The 27,637-nt window shown below is 35.2% G+C and overlaps 2 protein-coding genes across 2 annotated transcripts; both read left to right on the top strand.

Annotated features, from left to right (window-relative positions):
• Positions 1-176: 176 nt before the first annotated feature.
• Positions 177-21,071, top strand: LOC123898181 (myosin-2-like). Its single transcript, XM_045949074.1, has 24 exons — positions 177-904; positions 1,579-1,680; positions 1,775-1,918; positions 1,995-2,145; positions 2,241-2,268; positions 2,411-2,579; positions 3,361-3,424; positions 3,560-3,573; positions 3,670-3,754; positions 9,532-9,635; positions 9,732-9,870; positions 10,154-10,272; positions 10,378-10,530; positions 10,613-10,702; positions 11,160-11,237; positions 11,379-11,537; positions 12,016-12,216; positions 12,391-12,596; positions 12,675-12,810; positions 13,232-13,361; positions 13,727-13,837; positions 13,926-14,023; positions 19,227-19,439; positions 20,218-21,071. Exons 1-24 carry the CDS (start codon positions 497-499, stop codon positions 20,674-20,676), a joined length of 3,561 nt encoding a protein of 1,186 aa, XP_045805030.1. The 5' UTR covers positions 177-496; the 3' UTR covers positions 20,677-21,071.
• A 2,236-nt stretch (positions 21,072-23,307) lies between these two features.
• LOC123900098 lies at positions 23,308-26,987 on the top strand. The gene is made up of 6 exons (XM_045951415.1): positions 23,308-23,459; positions 23,939-24,003; positions 24,104-24,136; positions 24,236-25,073; positions 25,401-25,646; positions 26,645-26,987. The coding sequence occupies exons 1-6, from the start codon at positions 23,409-23,411 to the stop codon at positions 26,711-26,713; spliced, it is 1,302 nt and encodes a 433-aa protein (XP_045807371.1). The 5' UTR covers positions 23,308-23,408; the 3' UTR covers positions 26,714-26,987.
• Positions 26,988-27,637: the final 650 nt, after the last annotated feature.

Here is a 27,637-nt window from a genome sequence, read left to right as displayed (position 1 = left end):
ATATAAAAGACTTGGATACCTCCCTCAAGATGGAGTAATTTGAATTTACGGACAGAAGAAACGCCGATTCAAATTCAAATATAAATAATTTTTCCAATTTTCGTTCTTTTGAGTATTACAACGGACGAATTATTAGAAAAAAAGAAAAGAAAAAGCATTTTCTTCTCTCTCTGTTCTCTTTTTTCTCAATCAATTAAATTAATTTTTTGGTTTCACAAAACAAAGAAATTGGTGTTCTTCCTTTTTTTAGCTACCCTCTGTTTCTCCATCTTTCTCTCTAATCCCAAACACAACAACTTTTGTTTCACTCTCCAATGCATTATATCTAACTCACCCTTTCACTAAATAGAAACCCGTGTAACAACTCTTCATTTTTCAATTCATTCATTCATCAACAACACTAACCAATTTTCACCCTAAATCTCAATTTCTTCAACGCCGATATCCTTTTGCATTCTTGTTGGCGATTTACATTTCGCCAACCAAAAATTCAGAAATGGTGTTATCAGCTTCGTCATGTTCTCTAACGAGAAGCTCGTTGGAAGAGATGTTAGAATCGCTTCGTCGGATGGATGAGGAACAAGAGAAGAAGAAGGACTTACCTCCTGCTTTGCCATCTCGTCCGGCTTCTAAGGCCAGGCTTCCTCCTGCGAGGCGATCGTTGCCGAATAATTTTAAGGTTGGTAGATGTGTTGTGGTCGAGAATGGATTTATTGACAATGTGGAAAGTAAGAGGAAGGAGACATCACCATCACCATCACCATCAACATCAAAATGTTCTGAATATAAGAGAAGTGACAGCAGTTTTGGGAGGAAGAGGGTGAAGAAGGATGTTGTGGAGTCACCTTATGTGTCAGCAATTTCAGAATTGGATGGTGACACTATTTCTTATTTCATCAAAATGGTAACTATGAACTTCGAAAAGAGAAACAAAAATAAATTAATTCCTAATATGTTTTAAATATATATGATGATCATGCATTGAAATGATAATTCAAGTTTTGAACTGATCCTCTCAAGCTCTCAGGTTTGAATCCTCCGGGTGCCACTTTCTGTGTTGGGTCACTCCATACATAGCAAAACTCTTAAATGCCCCCTTGCTAGTGGACAGTGAAATTGATTTCCCTCGGATTAGTCGATCCTTTGGTTGAATACCGAGTCTTAAAAAAAAAGTTTCAAAAGTTAAATTTGTTTGGATTGTCTGTGAGTTTTGGCAAAATCACATCGTGCTATTGTGATTTTTGCAAAAGTTACACTTTGAGGCTTCAGTGAAATATGTGACATTGTGATTTTGTCAAAAGATGATTCCAAACATGCATTTTTTTGTTCATTTAATGTCTCATTCAATTCTTTTATGGTTGTTTTGCAAGGGTATTTGATTGAAAATTATCTAGTTTACTTTTTAAATTTAACTCTAGAAGCTGCAGTTTTTTTTTGTGGTTAAGTATGTTTGAGCATCATATTTGTTCTTTTGTTTGGTAGTGATTGGTATAGATTATAGAGTATAGACTAAGCTTTTGTTCATGGCATTTGTTTTTCTGTTAAATTGACTTTTGGTTTGTTGGTTGTTTCCTCCAGAAGCTTCGCGTTTGGTGTAGGCAACCAAGAGGGCAATGGGAGCTAGGTTCAATACAATCAACTTCGGGAGAAGAAGCTTCCATTTCACTATCAAATGGAAAAGTAAGTTTATATGCTTTTTGTGCCTTTGTAAGAGACTGTGTAATCTTAAGTTTGCAAGGTTAAAGTTGCTCATGCTATTCAATTGTTACTTCAGGTACTGAAAATGGCTAGATCAGAACTCGTACCAGCTAATCCTGATATTTTAGAGGGTGCGGATGACCTTATCAAAATCGCTTATTTGAATGAGCCATCTGTTCTTCACAATCTTAGGTTTAGATATTCTCGGGAGATGATATATGTATGTATGCCGGCTCTGGCTTTTTCTTTTGCTTAGGTGATCAGATCATATATATGATCTTGCTTTCTGTGTGCAGAGTAAAGCAGGTCCGGTTTTAATTGCACTCAATCCTTTCAAAGATCTCCAGATTTATGGAAATGATTATGTCTCCACTTATAGGCAGCAATTTGTTGATACTCCTCATGTTTATGGTATGGTAGATGCAGCTTATAACCAGATGATGAGAGGTGAGTGAAGATATTTTCCCACTCTTTGTTCGAATTTTTACGCTTTACTTGAATTACACATTTTAAAGGTTTTCTATTTTCCTTTGTGTTTTCAGATGAAGTAAATCAGTCCATTATCATAAGGTCAGCACTTTTGTATATTGCAGACTCTTTCTGTGAAAAATACTTTAATATATGTTCCTGCAGTTGATGGTATTAAATTGTCATAGTAGTAAGGCATATAAACTCTAGTGCGTTGAAAATCACCATTAAAATTTGTTTGCAGTGGTGAGAGTGGATCTGGAAAGACAGAGACAGCTAAAATTGCTATGCAATACTTAGCTGCTCTTGGTAGTAGCAGTTGTGGGAGAGCAAATGATGTTCTTCAGACAAATTGCATACTAGAAGCTTTTGGAAATGCAAAAACGTCTGTAAATGACAACTCTAGCAGATTTGTGAGTATTTCTTTCCTAGTGTAATGGAACTTACTCCTGCTATTGTTAGAATTTAGGCTTAAATGCACTTTTTGCCCCAAACGCAGAAAAATATGCATCCTTCTTTTCTCTTCCTCACCTTCATCACTAAATGCATTCAAACCCTGGAAAGAGAGAAGGATGAACAGCAGAATATGGAGTACGCTTCCACAAAGACTACTTGATCATATCATAGCTTTCCTTCCTCCACCTGCTTTCTTCCGTGCACGATCTTTTTGCAGGAGATTCTATTCTCTTCTCTTCTCTAACATTTTCCTTGATTATACCTTCAAGTTTCACCTTGTTTTCACTGATTTTTGTTCTTCAAACACAAAACCAGATCAAAAACTAATATATACAAAAACAACATCATCACTGATAATAACAACTTCATTCGCTTTAGTCCATTTTAGTTTTTCTCTGTCTTCTTCATCCTCTGGTTTACTCTGTTTTGTATCTGATGAATCTGGTCCAAAAACAATGTTAATAGATTGCCACGTCAGCACATTTTTGTCAAAATTTGACTGGGGGCTAGTACATCAGAAATGGATTAAACTTGACGGGGCAAAATCGCACAATTGATAAACTAGGCAGGCCAAAAGTGCATTTAAGCCTAATTTATATAGTTGAAAGGTTTTTCAACAAATATGTCCATAAATTTGAAATTTTAATCCTACTTATAATTGTTGAAGGCTATGCATCACTTTTTGGATGATATTTAAAGGCTGAGCAGTTCCACTCATATATTTTTAAATTGATGCAGGGAAAGTTTATTCAAATTCATTTCAGTGCCATGGGTAAAATATGCGGGGCTAAAATTCAAACCTGTAAGCTAATTCAAGCTATACATTTTACTAAACATTTGCTTGTTTCTTCTCTCAATTTCTATTGTAATTACTGAGTTGACTTATTTTACTGGTTCTGTGTTTGTCATATTCCAACCCACATGCTAACTGGAACAGATTTGTTGGAAAAGGTAATTTGTGATGCCTTTTTTTTTTTGAATGGCGATAATTTGTAATGCCCTATCTTTTGTTAAAAACTCATGAAATATTATGTGTGCTGTGAGCAGTCGAGAGTTGTTCAAATGGCCAATGGCGAGAGGTTGTATCACGTATTTTATCAACTTTGTGCTGGATCTTCATCTAGTCTTAAAGGTGTGTTTTCTTAGCAATATTCTATCAACTTTTTTGTTTCTACCGCACAATCATTCCTGGTATATGGCATATTTGTGTCTATTTATGTGGTTTATGCAATCAGATGAAGTGGCAATGATCATAGCGTTCACTTTAAAGAGCCAAGCAGCCCATGCTTTTATTTATTCTCAAAGTATTGAAGTATATTGATGCTTATACATTTCTCAGCTCATTGTGGTCGGGATATTTTTTGAGGTTCTACTTATCCTTATGTTACCATCATTGAAGTTGGCATGCAGACAATAGGTATAATATGCCATTAAATATTGTTAAGAGCCCACATAGATGAGATATATGGCCTGCAAAAAATGTTTATAAGTTAGAGGCATCTTTCACCTTATAAGCCGGTTTTGTAGGGTTGAGTTGAGTTAGACCAAAACCAAAATTTTATGATGGTATTAGAGCCTATCCAAAATTTGTTGGGCCAGCTTCTATCAGACCTCTTTTTTTTTTTGGATAACTAAGAGCATAATGACATCAAAGAGAATAGTAGGCATCCCAACTATGTTAGCACCCCTTGTAGACCCTAATCTTGTGCGAAGTGCTCATAATATATATAATATTATATAAAAAATTTACAAATGGGGGGCTAGACCTTACCTAAAGAAAAAGAAAAAATAAAAACAACAAAAAAGCTGAAAAAGAAACAAACAAGATAATAACAAAAACACAGAGAAACATAAGGGAAACAATAATTAGGAATCCAAATCTGTCCCTTAAAAAATCCTCATGATTAAAAGGAGGCATGATATCCCACCAAAAGAAGAACACCTGGCTTAAGATTGATAGTACCCAACGACTACACAAGAGGCATATCCTCAAAAGACGAAAATTGAAATTCATAAAATCCCCATCCCAATGAAAATTGAAATTCAAATTACGCTTCCAATGTCCAATTCTGGGCGTGAGGGCGGTGTGTTTTGAGAGTCCATATTTGATGAGGTACAATCTGAAAAAGTGTTTATAAGTGAGAGGTATCAAATCCAAATATTTATTATTAGGATTAGTGTAGAAAATAATAAGTGAATACTGTTATATGTTATTCCTCAGCTCAAGGCTGGTTTAAATAGGAAGAGTACAAACATAAAAGAAAATAATAGATAGGCTTAGAATCTCCTAGAAATAACAAACTAGGAAACTAAATATTTTCCAACACCCCCCCTCAAGTTGGTGCATAGATATCTATCATGCCCAACTTGCCGATCAAATGCTCAAAGGTGGGTCTTGCTAAGCTTTTGGTCAAGATATCTGCAGTTTGCTGACTCGAAGTTACAAAAGGTAGACATATGATTCCGGCATCTAACTTCTCTTTTATGAAATGCCGATCGATCTCAATATGCTTGGTTCTGTCATGTTGAACTGGGTTATGAGCTATGCTAATAGCGGCTTTACTGTCAGAGTATAATTTCAATGGAAGCTCAATTTTCATCTTAAGCTCTTCTAGGACTTTGTGGATCCATAATCCTTCACAAATACCTTGAGCCATAGCTCTAAACTCAGCTTCTGCACTACTTCTTGCTACAACTCCTTGTTTCTTGCTCCTCCATGTCACAAGATTACCCCAAACATAGGTACAATATCCGGAGGTTGATCTTCTGTCAGTGACTGAACCTGCCCAATCAGCATCGGTAAAGATAGACACATTTCTTTCATTAGTCTTCTTAAAAAATAATCCCTTTCCAGGATTTGCTTTCAAATATCGCAGTATCCTATAGACTGCCTCAAGATGTTCCTCAAAAGGAGAATGCATAAACTACTTACTACACTAACCGAGAAAGCAATGTCAGGTCTAGTGTGTGCCAAATAAATCAGTTTCCCAACCAATCTCTGGTACCTTCCAGTATCAACAGGAACACTACCTTCTTCCCAAAGTTTTGCATTAGGATCCATGGGAGTATCTGCTGGTCGACATCCACTCATTCCTGTTTCTTTCAATAAATCTAGAATGTATTTTTGCTGGGAAACTACAATACCATCTTTTGATCGAGCAACCTCCATACCAAGAAAATATCTCATGGATCCCAAGTCCTTGATTTCAAAGTCTAATGCTAATTTTTCTTTTACTCTTGCCATTTCAACTATATCATCTCCAGTAAGGACGATATCATCAACATAAACAATTAGGACAGCAATTTTTCCATCTTGGGAGAACTTTGTGAACAAGGTGTGGTCAGCTTGTCCTTGAATGTACCCTTGTTTCTTCATGGAATAAGTGAACTTTTCAAACCAAGCTCTAGGAGACTGCTTTAATCCATACAAAGACTTATTTAGTTTGCATACATTTGATCCAAACTTGTCTTCAAAGCCAGGAGGAATGTCCATATATACTTCTTCTTCTAAATCACCATTGAGAAAAGCATTCTTAACATCCAACTGATGTAGGGGCCAATCTAAGTTAGCAGCAAGAGACAAGAGAATTCTGACAGTGTTCAATTTTGCAACAGGAGCAAAAGTCTCTGAGTAGTCTATACCATAAGTTTGGGTAAAACCCTTAGCCACCAATCGAGCCTTGTACCTTTCGATTGACCCATCTGAATTATACTTCACAGTAAACACCCATTTGCATCCAACCGTCTTCTTGCCATCCGGTAGTGTCATAACACTCCAGGTTTTGTTCTTTTCAAGAGCTTTCATCTCCTCAAGTACAGCTTCCCTCCACTTTGGAACTTCTAGAGCAACCTGTACATTTTTTGGAATCTCTACACTAGACAATTTTGAGGTAAAGGCAGAAAAAGACGAAGACAAATTTGAATATGATATAAAATTGGACAATGGGTATTTAGTGCAAGATCTAACAGGTTTTCTAACAGCCACAGGATCATCGATATCGGGATACAAAATACGACTCTCAGAAACAGAGATAGACTTACCTTTTCTTTTTTTAGGAAGTTGATCATCCCCTGGTTCAGATTCATGACAGTGTTGAGATGTGGACTCATCACTTTCTTTGTGATTCTTTCTCACAAAAACCTTTCCTTTCCAAGTCTTGTTTCCTGCTTCAAACCTATTATCTTTATATGACTCATTATTTTGTGGCATTTCAATTAGATCATCATTATCATTGTTTTCAAGATTCTCATTGTTTTCTTGATGAGAAAATGTAGGCTCGGATTCACCAAGCTCACTACTCATAACAGGAGTAGGATTAGATAAAGAATCATGGCCATTTTTCGTTGGTGCAGAAGTATAAGTCTTAGAACTTTGTGATACCGGCAAAGATAAATTATTAAAAAAACTCACGTCCTCAGTTTGAAACGAGTTAAAAAAACTCATGTCCTCAGTTTGAGACGAATCTTCATTTAAATTTCCCCCCTGAAGATGCGTGTCAAAAAAAGGTTTGTTTTCAAAGAATGTAACATCCATGGTGACAAACATTTTCTGATTTTTTGGATCAAAACATTTATATCCCTTCTGGGTTGGAGAATACCCAACAAAAACACATTTTATAGCACGCGGTTCAAGTTTGCTAATATTCTTATGTTCATGAACAAATGCAGTGCAACCAAAGATTTTTAAGGTCAAATCGTTTGAAACACGATCATTAAGAAAACATTCTTTGAAAATATGAATTGGAGTTTTAAAATTAAGAACTTTGGAGGGCACTCTGTTAATTAAGTATGCAGCAGTTAAAACTGCTTCACCCCACAAATAATTTGGTACTTTACTTGCGAAAAGTAAAGCTCTAGCCACCTCCAACAAGTGCCTATTTTTTCTTTCTGCAACTCCATTTTGTTGGGGAGTGTTAGGACATGAACTTTGATGCACAATTCCATTTTCACGAAAAAAATCACTCAACATTGTGTTAAAATATTCTTTGCCGTTATCACTTCTAAATACTTGAATATTTGTTTGAAATTGATTTTGCACCATTTTAACAAAATCTTTTACGGCCTGACAAACGTCAGATTTCCCCTTTAACAAGTACACCCAACAAACTCTTGAGTGATCATCTATAAATGTGATAAACCATTTTTTATGAGAAAGTGTACTCGTTCGGTTAGGGCCCCAAACATCACTGTGAATAACAGAAAAAGGTTTTGATGGTTTGTAGGGCTGTAATGGAAAATGAGAACGATGATGTTTTGCAAATTCACATGCTTCACATTTAAACAAAGATAAATCCTTATTACGAAATAACTCAGGAAATAAGTGTTTTAAATAAGGAAAACTAGGATGACCTAATCGTGAATGCCATAACATAACATCATCATTATTATTATTCAGAACTAAAAAAGATTCAAAGCATGAACTTATTGGTTTGGAAGGTAGTTGTGATTCAGGTTCAATGTCGAAGTAGTAGAGTCCTCCACTCTCCTTAGCACTACCAATCATCTTCCCCGAGTTCAAATCCTGAAAAACACAATGAGTACGAAAAAAATTAGTTTGACAATTTCTATCTTGGGCTAATTTACTGACAGACATGAGACTACAAGATAGATTTGGGACATGAAGAACATCTTTAAGGGTTAGACTTGGAGACAACACAACCGAACCTTTACCCGCAATGGCTGAAAAGGATCCATCCGCAATTTTTATTTTATGGTTACCTGCACATGGACTATAAGAAGAAAACAGAGTAGAATCACCTGTCATGTGATCACTTGCACCCGAATCTACTATCCAAGCACGACTGGGACTGACACTAAAAAGGGCAGAAGTACCTTTGGGGGCAACAGAGCCAGAAAGAGTGTTAGATTCAAGAATTTTGTACAGTCTGTCTAGTTGTTCCATCGTGAATGAAAGCTGAATTGAAGAAGACTGATGCTCTTGATCAGAATTACTGGCTTGGAATGTATGACCCTCACCTCCACCTTTGTTCTTCTGATTTGAAGGTCGCGGAAGACCATGTAATTTCCAACATTGAAAAATAGTATGTCCCAAACGATGACAATATTTGCATTCACGACGGTATTTGAAAGTGGAATATCGTCGTCGAGAATAAAAAAACGTCATAATTAATAATCTTAGCCAAGTAGTACCGGAAGCAGCAAAGAAAAATTAACATCGGTGAACAGTGCGCATGAACAGTACCGTCGTGAACAGTACCAGCGAATGAACAGTACCACGGGTTAACAGTGCCGCACACAAAATCAGTTGTCGTGGTCAGATTGTAAACACGACGGCGGCTAGGGTTTTGCGGAAGCGAGACCCCCAAAATCGGGAGCTCTCGATACCATCTTAGAAATGAGTATTGGGCCTAACTCATCCTTACAAAACCGGCTTGTAAGGTGAGGATTGCCTCTAGTATATAAACACTTAGTAAGGCCATCTCTTAACCGATGTGGGACTTCTTAACACACCCCCTCGCGTCCAGCGCTATTGGGCTTGGTACGCGGATATAAATGGTAGGTGACCCGATATCGGGTGGCCCAACAACGGATCTTGGAGAGGCTCTGATACCATGTAGAAAATAATAAGTGAATACTGTTATATGTTATTCCTCAGCTCAAGGCTGGTTTAAATAGGAAGAGTACAAACATAAAAGGAAATAATAGATAGGCTTAGAATCTCCTAGAAATAACAAACTAGGAAACTAAATATTTTCCAACAATTAGTATTATAGACTAAGCTTGTATAAATAGACATGAGTGTGATCTGATTTAAGCTGATGAAATCACAAATTCAACATAGTATCCGAGCCTAAATTTTCACAAGTTATGTTATCTTTGCAGACATTCTTGACCATAATTGAATTTGTAATATTTTGACTTATAGAATCATTCTCTTTTGCTATGCAGAGAGACTGAATCTTAGGGCAGCCCGTGAATATAAATATTTAAATCAAAGTGACTGCATGACAGTTGATGGTATTGATGATGCTAAAAACTTTCATCAACTGAAGGTATATTACTTGACAACGTGTTTGCAGCCTCTGATTTTATTTCTGGTCTCTTAAATTCATGTCAGTTTTCTCCTTTTGCATCTGCAATTACCCCAGAAAGCATTTGATGCTGTTCGAATTTGTAAAGAGGACCAAGACCTCATCTTTAAGATGCTTGCTGCAATACTATGGCTGGGAAATATATCATTCAAAGTTATTGACAGTGGAAATCACATTGAAGTTATGAGTGATGAAGGTAAGATAGATAGTACGTTGCATTTCTTTTGATGGTCTATTTGCACCTCATGCTGTGTATGCTAATTCGGTGTCACTGAATTCTTAAAGCATACTGGGACTAACATGGATTCTTTGTGATATCATAATATCATATATTATACGGAACAAAAATTTATTTTGAATTGTGTGGGAGATGATTTTGAACCAGTTCTGTTGAACTGTGGCTAACATATTAATTTAAGAGGGTATACTTGGAATTTTACACAGAACTTGAGAGTAAATACATCTCGTTCTCTTTGCAGCTGTATCCAGTGCTGCCATGCTGATGGGTTGCAGTTCCCAGGAATTAATAATGGCATTATCTACCCATAAAATCCAACCTGGCGAGGACACTGTTGCCACAAGTTTGACATTATTGCAGGTGTGTTTATTACTCAAACATGTCTGTTCAATTTTTTGTGGCTCTAAATGCTCTCTATTCAGTATGTTTATCTATCTATCTATCTTTTTCACATTCTATTCTCAGGCAATTGAAACAAGAGATGCAATTGCCAAATTTATTTATGCAAGCTTGTTTGAATGGCTTGTACAACAAGTTAACAAGTCACTTGAAGTGGGTGAAAAATATACAGAGAAATTCATTAGTATCCTTGATTTTTATGGGTTTCAGTCATTCCAGGTATTCAATTTGTATTAACATGCATATGCTTCAAAGACTGTGTGTGGTATATGTTCTTATAGTTTCTTGTTTCTCTTTTCAGAAAAACAACTTTGAACAGTTTTGCATAAATTATGCCAATGAGAGGCTTCAACAACATTTTAATCGGCATCTGTTTAAACTTGAGCAGGAGGTCAGTAAATCTATGTTAAGTGCTAATATTACCGGATATTTGGTGCTGAACACCTTAAAATATTGAACAATATAATGTGAAATAGCTCTGAATTCTTTTATTAATTAATGTCTTAAGAATGCTTTAGTGTGAATTCCTAGAACAAGGCCGATTTAACCTGACTTCCAAAGTTATTTCCAAATAGGCAAATACTAACAAAAAAACAGTGCAATGGGAGTAATACCATATTCTCTTATGTCAACTCTGTAGTTAAAATACATTCATGGGGGATTAAATTGTGGTATGCTATTTACATAATATAGTTTAATCAAGAAGGATATCTTATCAAAGAGTCAGTTGTTTGGTATTATTTTCGTAGATCTGTAAATTGAACTATTTTTGATCTGAGTGAAAAATGAATCCAGTGCTAAGCATGTGTTCATCACAGGCTTGATATGCAATTTACATATTTTGTCAGGACTGTGAATCGGACGGCATTGTTTGTACAGAGTTAGATTTTGAGGACAATCAAGAGTGCTTGGATTTATTTGAGAAGGTAAGTTGGTTTAGTTGTCTAAATGGTTTAGCGAGTTATTCCTCTTTCCCTGGAAATTGAACTTTTATTATAGTTGTTGTTTCATTCATTTCTAGGAATTATCCCTTTCTATTAAATAGACCATTTTGATTTAATGTGCAGAAACCTCTCAGTCTATTCTCATTGTTGGATGAGGAATCAAATCTCACCGAGGCTTCTGATTTAACATTTTCTAATAAACTAAAGAATCTCCTGGATGCTAATCATTGCTTCAAAGTGGAAAGAGGTGGAGCTTTCAGTGTTCGTCATTATGCAGGGGAGGTTAGTTTCTGACCACTATCTAAGAAGTTCTGGAATTTAGTTGTTGCGAACATAGTTATCAAATTGAGATTCAAATCATTAATTAAAAGATGTATTTCCCAAAAGGCATTTTTTCAAGATACGTATTCAAAATGATAAGCTCATATGTTGTATACAAACCTCAATAATTCAAGTCATAAATGAAAATAACAAAAGAAAAGTTACCGACTATAGAGTTGAAAAGAAAATGTATCTATTGAATTCATGCCCAAACTCCAAAGTAGACTCACAAAAAGATTTGTATATATTGAATTCAGTTTTGTTTTGAATTGAAAAATGACTTGCATGTATTGTAAGACATTGACAATCATGGTCACTAAAATCTAATTATTAACTGATGTAGATCAAATATGAGAAATCTCTGTTCTAATATCTGTTATAGTTGTTTCTTTTTTGTATATCTTTTTTGTGATTTTACTTACATATGGGCCTCTATCAGGTTTTGTATGATACAAATGGCTTTATAGAAAAGAACAGAGATATGTTGTCTTCTAATTCCATTCAACTCATTTCATCATGTAATTGTGAACTGCTGAATTTGTTCTCCGAAGTGTTTAACCAATCTGAGGAGCATGGAAATTCCACTTTCCATTTTGATGCATTATACTCACAGAAGAGAGGTGTCGGAACAAACTTCAAGGTAATCTTTTAGCATTTATGCTGCTTTAGCTTGATTCAAATTCGGAAAGAAATTATTACTTTGATTTTTCACAGAAGATTAGGACACGATGATGGACAATGAACTCTATCCTCTGTATAACATATGCAAATAAATTATTGAAGTAACATAATCTAACTAATTTTCTACGTTTAGGATCAATTGTTCAAGTTGATGCATCAGTTGGAGAGCAGCACTCCTCACTTTATTCGCTGTATAAAACCAAATACTAGGAAGCATCCTGGAATTTATGACAATGAACTTGTCCTTCAACAGCTCAGATCTTGTGGAGTTCTAGACGCTGTTAGAATTTCAAGGGCTGGATATCCTACTCGAATGAACCATCAAGAGTTTTCCAGACGGTAGTTTAAACTTTTGAAATTTTCCACGATTTCGATTATCTTGAATAACGGGTTGATTTCAGATCCTTATGTTTCTAGGTACGAGTTTCTGCTTTTTGGGACTGATGTACCCCGGGATCCGTTGAGCACCTCAGTCGCTGTTTTGCAAAAATTTAATATCCCTTCTGAAATGTACCAAGTTGGCTACACGAAACTGTATCTCCGAGCAGGGCAGGTATATGTCTAAATTTTCTTTGCAGGGTTGGTTTTTACTTTGTATTTCCATTTTGTTTTCCCGCCTGCATCACGTAAGTTAAATTTATAACCTCTACATAGTTGGCATTTTAAACACATTCATGCCTTGACTTCACTTCTCTCAACTGCCCTTCTTCAAAGTGTTGTATGTATACACTACTTGTTGAGTTACAAGGAAACCAGATGGCTCATGCTCCGCATGGCTTGACACAGCTCTGGAAGTGCCATTGAAACATGATCAACCCTTTTTTTCAATATTTTGTTTTTGAACCATTAATTTTTTCTTGTCAGAATATCTAATTATATGTTTAATCTGTTATTTCTTCTTTGGTTTGACTTTATAATTTTGCATATTGTGTTTTTCTGACATGATCATTCTGGTGGTCTGGCTTGTTTTGTAGATCGGTGCCTTGGAGGATAAGAGAAAACAGTTTTTGCAGGGAACTCTTCGGATTCAAAAATGCTTCCGTGGTCATCAAGCTCGTAGTTATTTCTGTGAATTTAAGAATGGAGCGACAATATTACAATCATGTAATGCCGGTAGCAATATTAGTTTATATTTTAACAAAACTACCTACTGAGTGTAGGCATCATCAATATTTTTCTTCATTGAAATGAAAATTTCTCAAGTAAATAATTTTCATAAGAGTAATTGATATTGGTTGAAATAGAAATTCCTCTGCAGTTTGGCCTTGTTGTAAAATAAATTTGAGGACCTTACTGGTACTCCGTATTCATTCATTAAGAAAACTATATATATATATATATAATTTGTAGGCTCAAATCATAGAATTCTTGTCACAAGTGATTATTCATACATAATATTTGTTCTAGTTTATTTCTATATGGCTAATTTGCACATGTTTATTTCTAAATGGCTAATTCGCACATTGCAGTTATTCGTGGAGAAACTACAAGAAAGAAACATGGTCTTTTGACGAAATCTTCCATATCCATTTATTCTAAAAAACTTGAGGAGATTCATGCAATCATATTACTTCAATCTGGTTAGTATGGTTCTGCTTTCTATTCATCCTTGCCTTCCAAATAGGTGTTGAATATGATTTGGTTATTATCCATTTCCTTTTAATGCAGTGATTCGTGGGTGGCTGGTTCGTAGGGACTCTAGTTGCGACAATATATTGAAGAAAAATCATGATAATGCAAAACCTAGACCGAAGTCTCATGTTAAGGTATTTTACTGTGCACTTGAATCTATTCTTATTCTTTTTGTGATTTGTAGAAAATAATAAGTGAATACTATTATGTGTTATTCCTCAGCTCAAAGCTGGTTTAAATAGGAAGAGTACAAACATAAAAGGAAATAATAGATAAGCTTAGAATCTCCTAGAAATAACAAACTAGGAAACTAAATATTTTCCAACACCCCCCCTCAAGTTGGTGCATAGATATCTGTCATGCCCAACTTGCCGATCAAATGCTCAAAGGTGGGTCTTGCCAAACTTTTGGTTAAGATATCTGCAGTTTGCTGACTCGAAGTTACAAAAGGTAGACATATGATTCCGGCATCTAACTTCTCTTTTATGAAATGTCGATTGATCTCAATATGCTTGGTTCTGTCATGTTGAACTGGGTTATGAGCTATGCTAATAGCGGCTTTACTGTCAGAGTATAATTTCAATGGAAGCTCAATTTTCATCTTAAGCTCTTCTAGGACTCTGTGGATCCATAATCCTTCACATATACCTTGAGCCATAGCTCTAAACTCAGCTTCTGCACTACTTCTTGCTACAACTCCTTGTTTCTTGCTCCTCCATGTCACAAGATTACCCCAAACATAGGCACAATATCCAGAGGTTGATCTTCTATCAGTAATCGAACCTGCCCAATCAGCATCGGTAAAGATAGACACATTCCTTTCACTAGTCTTCTTAAAAAATAATCCCTTTCCAGGATTTGCTTTCAAATATCGCAGTATCCTATAGACTGCCTCAAGATGTTCTTCAAAAGGAGAATGCATAAACTGACTTACTACACTAACCGAGAAAGCAATGTCAGGTCTAGTGTGTGACAAATAAATCAGTTTCCCAACCAATCTCTGGTACCTTCCAGTATCAACAGGAACACTACCTTCTTCCCAAAGTTTTGCATTAGGATCCATGGGAGTATCTGCTGGTCGACATCCACTCATTCCTGTTTCTTTCAATAAATCTAGAATGTATTTTTGTTGGGAAACTACAATACCATCTTTTGATCGAGCAACCTCCATACCAAGAAAATATCTCATGGATCCCAGGTCCTTGATTTCAAAGTCTAATGCTAATTTCTCTTTTACTCTTGCCATTTCAACTATATCATCTCCAGTAAGGACGATATCATCAACATAAACAATTAGGACAGCAATTTTTCCATCTTGTGAGAACTTTGTGAACAAGGTGTGGTCAGCTTGTCCTTGAATGTACCCTTGTTTCTTCATGGAATAAGTGAATTTTTCAAACCAAGCTCTAGGAGACTGCTTTAATCCATACAAAGACTTATTTAGTTTGCATACATTTGATCCAATTCCAAACTTGTCTTCAAAGCCAGGAGGAATGTCCATATATACTTCTTCTTCTAAATCACCATTGAGAAAAGCATTCTTAACATCCAACTGATGTAGGGGCCAATCTAAGTTAGCAGCAAGAGACAAGAGAATTCTGACAGTGTTCAATTTTGCAACAGGAGCAAAAGTCTCCGAGTAGTCTATACCATAGGTTTGAGTAAAACCCTTAGCCACCAATCGAGCCTTGTACCTTTCGATTGACCCATCTGAATTATACTTCACAGTAAACACCCATTTGCATCCAACCGTCTTCTTGCCACCCGGTAGTGTCATAACACTCCAGGTTTTGTTCTTTTCAAGAGCTTTCATCTCCTCAAGTACAGCTTCCCTCCACTTTGGAACTTCTAGAGCAACCTGTACATTTTTTGGAATCTCTACACTAGACAATTTTGAGGTGAAGGCAGAAAAAGACGAAGACAAATTTGAATATGATATAAAATTGGACAATGGGTATTTAGTGCAAGATCTAACAGGTTTTCTAACAGCCACAGGATCATCGATATCAGGATACAAAATACGACTCTCAGAAACAGAGATAGACTTACCTTTTCTTTTTTTAGGAAGTTGATCATCCCCCGGTTCAGATTCATGACAGTGTTGAGATGTGGACTCATCACTTTCTTTGTGATTCTTTCTCACAAAAACCTTTCCTTTCCAAGTCTTGTTTCCTGCTTCAAACCTATTATCTTTATATGACTCATTATTTTGTGGCATTTCAATTAGATCACCATTATCATCGTTTTCAAGATTCTCATTGTTTTCTTCATGAGAAAATTTAGGCTCGGATTCACCAAGTTCACTACTCATAACAGGAGTAGGATTAGATAAAGAATCATGACCATTTTTTGTTGGTGCAGAAGTATAAGTCTTAGAACTTTGTGATACCGGCAAAGATAAATTATTAAAAAAACTCATGTCCTCAGTTTGAAACGAATCTTCATATAAATTCCCCCCCTGAAGATGCGTGTCAAAAAAAGGTTTGTTTTCAAAGAATCCATGGTGACAAACATTTTCTGGTTTTTTGGATCAAAACATTTATATCCCTTTTGGGTTGGAGAATACCCAACAAAAACACATTTTATAGCACGCGGTTCGAGTTTGCTAATATTCTTATGTTCATGAACAAATGCAGTGCAACCAAAGATTTTTAAGGTCAAATCGTTTGAAACACGATCATTAGGAAAACATTTTTTGAAAATATGAATTGGAGTTTGAAAATTAAGAACTTTGGAGGGCACTCTGTTAATTAAGTATGCAGCAGTTAAAACTGCTTCACCCCACAAATAATTTGGTACTTTACTTGCGAAAAGTAAAGCTCTAGCCACCTCCAACAAGTGCCTATTTTTCCTTTCTGCAACTCCATTTTGTTGGGGAGTGTTAGGACATGAACTTTGATGCACAATTCCATTTTCACGAAAAAAATCACTCAACATTGTGTTAAAATATTCTTTGCCGTTATCACTTCTAAATACTTGAATATTTGTTTGAAATTGATTTTGCACCATTTTAACAAAATCTTTTACGGCCTGACAAACGTCAGATTTCCCCTTTAACAAGTACACCCAACAAACTCTTGAGTGATCATCTATAAATGTGATAAACCATTTTTTATGAGAAAGTGTACTCGTTCGGTTAGGGCCCCAAACATCACTGTGAATAACAGAAAAAGGTTTTGATGGTTTGTAGGGCTGTAATGGAAAATGAGAACGATGATGTTTTGCAAATTCACATGCTTCACATTTAAACAAGGACAAATCCTTATTACGAAATAACTCAGGAAATAAGTGTTTTAAATAAGGAAAACTAGGATGACCTAATCGTGAATGCCATAACATAACATCATCATTATTATTATTCAGAACTAAAAAAGATTCAAAGCATGAACTTATTGGTTTGGAAGGTAGTTGTGATTCAGGTTCAATGTCGAAGTAGTAGAGTCCTCCACTCTCCTTAGCACTACCAATCATCTTCCCCGAGTTCAAATCCTGAAAAACACAATGAGTACGGAAAAAATTAGTTTGACAATTTCTATCTTGGGCTAATTTACTGACAGACATGAGACTACAAGATAGATTTGGGACATGAAGAACATCTTTAAGGGTTAGACTTGGAGACAACACAACCGAACCTTTACCCGCAATGGCTGAAAAGGATCCATCCGCAATTTTTATTTTATGGTTACCTGCACATGGACTATAAGAAGAAAACAAAGTAGAATCACCTGTCATGTGAACACTTGCACCAGAATCTACTATCCAAGCACGACTGGGACTGACACTAAAAAGGGCAGAAGTACCTTTTGGGGCAACAGAGCCAGAAAGAGTGTTAGATTCAAGAATTTTGTACAGTCTGTCTAGTTGTTCCATCGTGAATGAAAGCTGAATTGAAGAAGATTGTTGCTCTTGATCAGAATTACTGGCTTGGAATGTATGACCCTCACCTCCACCTTTGTTCTTCCGATTTGAAGGTCGCGGAAGACCATGTAATTTCCAACATTGAAAAATAGTATGTCCCAAACTGATGACAATATTTGCATTCACGACGGTATTTGAAAGTGGATGATCGTCGTCGAGAATAAAAAAACGTCATAATTAATAATCTTAGCCAAGTAGTACCGGAAGCAGCAAAGAAAAAAGTAACGCCGGTGAACAGTATACGCGAACAGTAATCCCGTAAACAGTGCGCGTGAACAGTGTCGTCGGTGAGCAGTACCGCGGGATGAACAGTGCCGTATGAACAGTACCACGGGTGAACAGTGCCGCACAAAATCAGTTGTCGTGGTCGGATTGTAAACACGACGGCGGCTAGGGTTTTGCGGAAGCGAGACCCCCAAAATCGGGAGCTCTCGATACCATGTAGAAAATAATAAGTGAATACTATTATGTGTTATTCCTCAGCTCAAGGCTGGTTTAAATAGGAAGAATACAAACATAAAAGGAAATAATAGATAAGCTTAGAATCTCCTAGAAATAACAAACTAGGAAACTAAATATTTTCCAACATGATTTAATTTAGACAACTCCATCTATTTGGTTATTTTTCAGTTGTTGTAAATACGCTAAATCTAGTTTTCCTATTCTTTTTACTGACTAAAACTTGTGGCTAATTAGGAGTTTCAAATAAAAACTCGTGTAATTTTCAGTACCATTTATCTCACAAATGTCTATTGTTGTACTAAAAAATCACTTAGATCAAGTGCCCTTTATTGCATAAGTGGTATAAGATTAATAAGCGGTTGAATTGTTTATGGCAACAAAGTACCAAGTAATTAAGAATAAGAATACAACCCAAATTTGTAAACCAATGGAGAGAAGTTCTCAAGTCATGGTTTCACTTGTGATTTCGATTACCGCAATTATTAATTATTCCCCAATTATTAATCCCTCAACTAAATCTATTAACAATGTTTGGTCATGCATTGAAAATACTCTTTTCCCTAATTAAGTTATTGTTTGGTTATTCAAAGAATATGAGTTAATTAAGCATATGTGACATAAAAAGCAAACCCTGTTGCAGCCAAATTTTATTAGTCAACTATTAGAAATCCAAAATATTCTCTGTCTTCATTTTTGTGGTAATTTAATTATACAATTATGTAAGCTTCCTAGTGAAAATGGTACCAAGCACTGATTTACATGTTATTCCAAATATTTAATTTTGTTTTTCCCTTTAGCATACTACAACTTATTCTGCATATGCATGTAATACACATCTCTCATATTTACCTTTTGAAATATTTTTTCCATGGATATATAATATATATTTTCCACGATATTGTTAAAATTCCCATCTTCTCATGATGAAAGTCCTTATTTTTCTTGTTGGTTCAACAGGATTTGTCCAAAGAGCTGGTTGAGAACATGCCTTCAGCTTTAGCAGAACTCCAGAAACGGGTATACAGCGCTGAAGCAATTGTCAAGCAAAAGGAAGAGGAAAATACTGAATTGAGGGAAAAGTTAAAACAATCTGAAAGAAAGAGGGTTGAATATGAAGCGAAGATGAAGTCAATGGAGGAGGCATGGCAAAAGCAGATGGCATCTTTGCAAGTAAGTTTTCAGTTTAGGCTAGGCCTCATTTTTTGACATAATCATGGATGTTACTGAAATGATGCTGTTAATATAACACCAAACTTTTAATTAGTTGATTTACCTTTAGTCTACATTAGCTATTTCCTTCTATCCCCTCCTGTTACTAACCAAATAACATTTATATCCCAAAAATGAGACTATAATATAATAACTTATAGTTTTAAGTGTTTAATTTTACCACACTTCTACCTCTGTTAACTATGCATAGTTAGCTGGGATAGCTGTCCCAACTGTTTTAGTTAAAATTGTCATATAAAGTCAGTTACAATCAACCATTTTCAATGCAAACCCAAGACCCACATTGAAAAAAAATATAAGGTCTGAAAATAGTTTATAAAGAAGGACATCACCTTGCAAGTCGGTTTTGTATGGATGAGTTGTACCAAATCCAATTTTTATGATGGCAAGCCTAGTAGTATTGTTGGCAAGGGGTATATTCGGTTAGCCCATATCCGACATTGAAAAGAGCTAAGGCCTAAAAAAAGTTTATAAAGAAGTGCATCCAGCACCTTACAACTTACTACCAGTTCTGCAAGGATGAGTTAGACTCAGTTTAAAACTTGTGACAACAAAATTTAACTTTGATAGCATGTATTTTCTTAAATAAGCCAGAATTGTTAACACATGTTTGTTTGATATTCAAATTGATTTAACTTTCTCATTTCTAATAAGTAAAAATCGTGGCTGATAAATTAATGTGTCGTTATAGTTGATTCTAATTGCAATTTCAATGCAGACGAGTCTTGTTGCTGCTAGAAAGAACCATGCTTCAGAGAATGGCACTGTTCAACCTGTAAGACATGATCTTGTGTCACCTCGCTACTATGATTCTGAACATGCTACTTCCATGGAATCTCGAACAACTGATGGGAGCACACCTATGAAGCTTTCTAGTTGTTTTTCGGTCGCTGATGCAGGGAGGCAGACTAATGGTGCTTTGACTACAGTGAGCAATCTGATGAAGGAATTTGAGCAGCGAAGACAGACCTTCAATGATGAAGTTAAAGCTTTGAATGAGGTTAAACCAGGGCAGTCTTCCAACACAAATTCTGCTGATGAACTTCGGAAACTTAAGCAAAGATTTGAGGGATGGAAGAAACAATACAAGGTTAGATTACGGGAGACAAAAGCAAGGCTTTCTGAAACCGAAAAAAGTCGATGGACATGGTGGGGGAAATTAAGCTTGAAAGCATAATAGCATGCAGTTTTCAAGCAGTCTCTTCGCTGAAGTCCATGAATGTTGAAGACACAGCAAATAGTGGCAAAATGATTGTAGTCGTGAACTCTGTCATTTTGAAGAGTTTCTTCCTTTATATCTCACTATGTTGCTTGAACACTAGATAAAAGTGCTATCATTGTGATACTTGGTATAAGGCATGAAATTGTATATCTAGCAATTTTGTTAATGGTGGAGCCGTGGAAGAATTATAGATTGTGCGTAGTTGTAGATTTGTAGCATAGCTGTATTGATTGGTATAGTCTGCTTCAGTATATTCTTTCTTCCTTAACATGGTGGAAAACCAGTGATGGGTATGTATATTGTCGCTGAACTCAAAGATTTTAATATTCAAGTGTTGGTTTTTTTTTAAATGGAATACACATTGCTTTTATATATTATAATTATAATAATTACATATGAACAAAAGGTAGACGGACAACAAGCTGTGATGCTAAACCTTTTTGGATAGCAAAACCCAAAAAAGTGTTGTTATATTCAATGTTTTGTTTTGATTTACCTCTAGTCTACATTAGATAAAAGTGTTAGCAACCAAAACATTTTCATTTGGACAAAAAACCTATAGTTTTTGTTTGGCTTAAATGCAGTTTTACCTCCCCTGTTTTGAAAAATGCGGAATTTTACCCCCTATTTATAATTTGTTGGATTTTGCCCCCTTGCTTTTATATATTATAATTATAATAATTACATATGAACAAAAGGTAGACGGACAACAAGCTGTGCTACTAAACCTTTTTGGATAGCAAAACCCAAAAAAGTGTTGTTATATTCAATGTTTTGTTTTGATTTACCTCTAGTCTACATTAGATAAAAGTGTTAGCAACCAAAACCTTTTCATTTGGACAAAAAACCTATAGTTTTTGTTTGGCTTAAATGCAGTTTTACCTCCCCTGTTTTGAAAAATGCGGAATTTTACCCCCTATTTATAATTTGTTGGATTTTGCCCCCCCCCCCAACACCACCAAAATTCTGCACAAAATCTGCTTCTGAGCAAGTTCAAGGTTTTGCACATAACTCAATTTGGATCAATATTTCACCAAACTGGTACCGAAATGACCGCAATCGAGTTAGTTTTCCACATAATCAAACTCCACTAACTTTGGAGTTATAGAGAGAGATTAATTACCTTTTAGTGAAGCTCTGTCCAAATTAATTATCGTATGAAACTACTACTGGTATTTTCGTCATGCCTCTCACCTCGTAGCTCATTTTTGAATAGTATTTACATGTAAGGAAAGCTAACGAAATTACCCTTGTTGACATTTCAATTTCGTCGAATTTGGAGTTACGATGGGTTCGGTAGACAATGTTGAATTTGAAGGTCACAAGTAGATTTCTGCATAATTAGTAATTGGACAGACCTTCACTAAAACAGTAATTAATCTCTCTGTGAAACTCCAAATTTAGTGGGGTTTGATTTTGTGGAAAGCTAACTCGATTACGGTTATTTTGGTATCAATTTTGTTAATTATTGATCCAAATTGAATTCTGTGCGAAACTTTGAACTTGAGGATTAGAAGCAGATTTTGTGCAGAATTTTGGTGGGGGGCAAAATCCAACAAATTATAAAATAGGGGGTAAAATTCCGCATTTTAAAATAGGGGAGGGTAAAATTCCGCATTTTTCAAAACAGGGGGTAAAACTGCATTTTAGCCTTTTTATTTTTTTGAAAAAGTAAAAACAAAGGGACACATGTATTTTACAATTTTTTTTTCTCCTATTTTTTTTCGCGACTCTTCAGTTCTCTCTTTGTCTGCTTTGTAGTCCTCTGTACACGTTCTTTGATGACCAGAAACTCTTCATAAGGACATGAGATTTTACACTCTTTGCACGAGTGTTATATGACTCTCCCGTACTTGTACTTCGTACGAATCTGTTATTCTTCTTTTTTTAATGTTTTGATAAATAGGGTGTGAAGGATCATTGACGGAGCTGAAACTTTTGAATAGTGGGGAAACTATATATAAATTTGTCACAATAAATATGTAAATAACATTTCATTTTTTTAGGGTGGTTTATATATCATAAATTGTTTTCTGCGATGTTTTCTATTCTCAAAATGTTGATAATTTTCTCATTATCAATAAAAAAATTCTTCTCTAACAATGGAGTTTTCACTATTATTAACAAAATTCAAACTCAACAAAACATATAATATGTCAAATGCATTCAAGGATCTTTAAGTTACGGTTTGTAACTTTTAGGTTTTAATTTTTTTTTAAGTAATAAATAGGTCTTTTATGTTTTTTTTTTGCTACAAAGTCTTTTATGTTTCTAACTTGTGACACTGTTATCCTTTCAGTAACCCTGTGACCATCAATTAATAGACCTTCAAATAATAAGTTTGTAGACCAAGACTTATCAGGTTTTTTTTTTTTATAGAGATTAAAAATAAAATTTGATAATTTTTGAAGGACTACAAATTTATTTAACCCGCTTAAAATTATTGTGATCCGATTTGAATGAAACACTTTGTTGTAATTTGAATTTAAACAAAAAAAAAAAACTTATTTAATCATTTTTTATTTTTAAAAAATGCTATGGAAATTTTTTTTTTAAAGGAAAAAATGGTATAGTCGTTAGAATTTCATGATTTTGAACACTAATTTATACATACGGAATACCGACTGAACTGAGTGAGGTGAGTTTTAGAATAGAAACGCTTTCATAGTCTTCTTGATTTGAGATTCATGGAAGCTTCTAAGAAGAACGGGAACGTCATCGATCACTGGGCTTTTCTGGTAACCAATACTCTCTTCTCATTTCTTCGATTCCGCATTACACATTTTTTGGGTTTTTTTTTTTTTTTCCTTATGCACTTTCTTCAGATTTCTTAAAATCTTAAAAATCATTTGTTTTCGAACATTGCTTTGGTAAGCATCACTTTCTTCTCACTACTTATCAATTTCATTTTCATCGCACATTTTTTAGGTTTTCGAATTTTGATTATGCAGTTTTTTCAGCTTCTCGGAAATTATCTGTGTTTCGTTTTTATGGTACAGAGTAAAAAAAATTGTGAAAGTAATAATGTAATGAATTCAATTTAGGGTAACCAAATGAAATTGAAACAAACCTTCTTGCAATTTTGCAGAATATGTTTCCAATTTCACCACATGTTCAATTCTACATTAACAGCTATTTATTTTAGTGTTAATTAATTACTAATTTATTTTGTTAAGGATGAAAATTGAGTTTTTAGTTGTAATTGCATGATATACAGGAACATTTTGAAGCACCTATGTGGGCAGATTTGATTGTTGAAGCTAAGTCTGGTTATGAAAATATGTGAGTGAGTTTGGATTCTACTTTCGAATTAATATTCTGTTTTGATTTTTATTTTATTTTATTTTGTTTTGATTTTGATTTTGTTTTGGTTGTATTGCAGAGCTGATGATGACTGGTTCAACAGAAGCCACCCGTAAGGATCTTGTTGGAATTTTTTTTGGGTTTTCCATAGCGGGTTCGGGGTTTTACTGAATAGTGTTTGAGTACAATGTTGTGATAAAATAATTTTCAGGTTCCACCAGTTGTCTGCCCGACAGTTGAAATCAAAGTTTGCTCACTCTGGTGAGGTGGTAGCATCGCCGGTGCTTTCTTCTTCAGTTTCGAAATCAAGAGGAAAATACTATAACAATAAGAAGTGGGGGAAAGGTATTAATCTGAATGCTTTGCTGGATAAACAGGAGGGTTTAAGCAAGGGGAGATGCTTCAAACAAGGTTCCAGCTTTGGTCATGAAGTGAAGGCCAAATCAACATCAAATGTTAGTAGGTCAAAAGGATTCATGAGTGAGACGTCGGGGTTGACTTTTGAACACAATGCCAGGGGAAAAGCTACGTCCAAGCCCCGTTGCAGCATTACATCTGAGAACATGATGCAAAGGAAGGATTATAAGGGGCATAAGAAGGTATCATGTGATGAGAAAAGCAAAAGTTCGTCGGTTAGAAGCGTTAGCTTTCGGAAAAGTTTGGTTACAGTAGAATCCTCATGCGTTCATGACCAGCATAAATATACGGAGGTGTCTAGTAAACCATGTGATCAAAAGAGTGGAAGTTCATCAGTGAATAGTATTAGTTTTAGGAAAAGTTATGTAACACAAGAAGTCTCAAAAGTAGAGATGGATGTTGGTAACATGAAATCAAGAAGTCATAAATCATCTTCTGGGAAGTCTAGTGTTGGGTCATGTTCAAATACTAGTTATGAAGTTAAGTTTGTAGCAAAGCAGCTGAGGGAGAAAATCACAGATAAGAAAGATGTGGTTGCAATGAATCCTGCAAATAAGAACAAATGCAATCTTGGTAATAAATCCAAGACATCTTCCATTACAGGAAGTAACATCAATGTTGCAAATTCATTGGTGAGAAGCAAGTCTTTCATTTTATATAATTTGACATGAAGAATTATATCTTTATTCAATTGTGAATGACTTTGCTAATTTGACCGGTCATATATATACCGAGGATTAGTTTAATATTGAAAATAAATTTACCAAATCATTATCAAATGCATTATTATATCTTCTTTATTAGGAATTTTGGGTTCCTCCCTTTGTATTAAGTGACGGTTATCTTGTTAGTCATCACTCATCACAATTATTCCTTTCCTTGCTATTGATTAATATATTTATAGCTTAGAAATAATAAGATACATGTTTGCTAAGAATGCTGGGTTTACATTTTCACAGGTCAAAAGTCAGTCTGTGCGTTCAAGTATTATGTTACCAGGCAAAGTCAACAAAAACAATTCTAGTGCCGGTGCTAATAAGACACTTGACAAGGGGAAAGAGAATGCTACGAGGAAATTGACAGTGAATCGAAACTGCAATGAAAAAGGTGCTCTTGCGAGGGGCATTTTAAAAAGTCAGAAACCTACAGAACAGAATCGTCAGCGCAAGGATGACAAAGCAGCAACAGCGGCTTTGACAATACTGGTATTTATAGTCAATTTCACTATTCTTTTGTTTTGTTTTTTTTTTCTTCGATAAGTTAAGAGCATCCCGGCTTCAAGAAATGAGTAGACATTCCAACTATGTTGGCACCCCTAAACATTCCTTCCCGAACCGAACCTATATCTCATAATAATAATATATAAAACGAAAAAAAATTATGTACAAAAGAGGGGGGGCTAGACATGACCCTAAGAAAAAGCAAATAAAACTAATCAGAGAGATAACAAGGAAGTCCTAATTTGAAAGAATATTATTTTAGGAGATTTGTTGGACTTCTAATATATCATGCATTGTGAGTTCTAGTTGAATGTACAAATAATTAAAAAATTGTTTAATTGAGATATCTGTCAATTTCTAATATCCTTTTGTTAACTGATATTTTCAAGGATCTATTCTCCTGGAAACTTCTAGGGAATGTGATTGGTCAAGTGTTTTGTTCATGTTTCTTCATGAAGTTTGATAACAATCTTTTCGGTCAACTTCATTTTCTTGCATGACTTGCAAAATATTTCTTTCTTCCTTTCTATTTGTCGTTCTCTTGAGAGATGGAAATTCGTAATTATTGTAATCAACTTGTGATCATATTTTCATTCTATTTGTAACACCAGAAACCAGTGTTGTCAGTCACGGATTGTGGAAAAATACCATTTTTTAAAAATATTTCAACTACGCTGCAGCACAATAGTGCCACAATAGCGGTTATTTGACAACACTTTTTACTAAATAGTGTGTCACAGAAAATAACAATTTGTTCAAATTCTGCTACACTGTAGTATTGCAGCCTATAGCTGCTATTTGGCAAAATTGTTTTAACTCACGCATCTTGATCTTGCAATTGGAATAGAGAATTTAACTTCAGTTTTGTGACTTGGTTGTAAATTGCTTTTTACTTTCTTTCTTTTCGGCACATTTTTGTTTAAATGCTCCTTAGCTGTCAAACCATCCGAGTCTAATGCAAATTCATCATCATATTATTACAGGGAAAAGTCAACGATCAATGTGAGGCAAAGATCCCAGGTAACGCATCTAGAAAGATTTACCTGAGGTAATGGAGTATAGCAATCTATTCTTTTCGAGGGTTATGAAAAATCAAATATCAGGGAAAGAAGTAACCCAGTTTCAAAATAAGGGAAAAAAGTAGCCCGATGTCACACGACTTATTGAAGCTTTATATTGGTTTGTGCTACTAACTCTTGTATATAGTGTGAGTGGGTCTAGTATGGTTATGACTCCAACCTGCAATGTTTGGTGATAAATTTTGGTTTGTTTCTAACAAAATACCATACCTTAAATTCTTTTTGCAATACCTTTTGTGGCTATTCATCATTATCCTAGGATGCTTATGTGCATTCACCCGATCCTATTACATAATAAATTATTGGTATAACTTGCATAGATAAACTCGTAAATCAAGAACTGGTGCATTTATTTTAGGCCTAATTAGTTCAATGGTCCCTTAAAGACATTTTCGGTTTCACAATGGTCCCTTAAAGAAATACAGGTCCGTTTTGGTCCCTTAACTATATGACCGTTTGTCACAATGGTCCTCCCCGTTAGACATGCAAACTTCACAAATCTCGTTTTGCAGGTCGCCAACAAGCGTCACCAGCAACACGAATTAGACATGAATTTTCTAGGGTTTCTTTTGCTCTTGTTTCTGAGATAATTGATTTTTGATCTGTCATTGGATTGTTGTTGTGTTTGTGGCTGTTATTTCTGATGATGATTCTCATAAGTCAAAACGGTGATGCTTAATGATTTAATTGGAGATGATGACGGAGAGAGTAAGTGCCATAGCATCCTTTTGCAGCGGTTTAGTTTTTCCCCTCACCTCTTGCTGATTTTATTTGGGTATGTGTTGTTGAGATGGATTTGTGCTTGCTTGTTCCATTTTGCTGTGACTGTGATTTAGTTTTGCCCCCTTTGCTTAGAAATCTTGTTGATTTTATTTGGGTGGGTTTCAATTTCTCAAA

Source organism: Trifolium pratense, linkage group LG7, assembly GCF_020283565.1.
Source record: "Trifolium pratense cultivar HEN17-A07 linkage group LG7, ARS_RC_1.1, whole genome shotgun sequence".
NCBI classification, from domain to species: Eukaryota; Viridiplantae; Streptophyta; class Magnoliopsida; order Fabales; family Fabaceae; genus Trifolium; species Trifolium pratense.
Note: the sequence above shows the minus strand (reverse complement) of the source record. Positions and strands in the feature narration are given on the sequence as shown.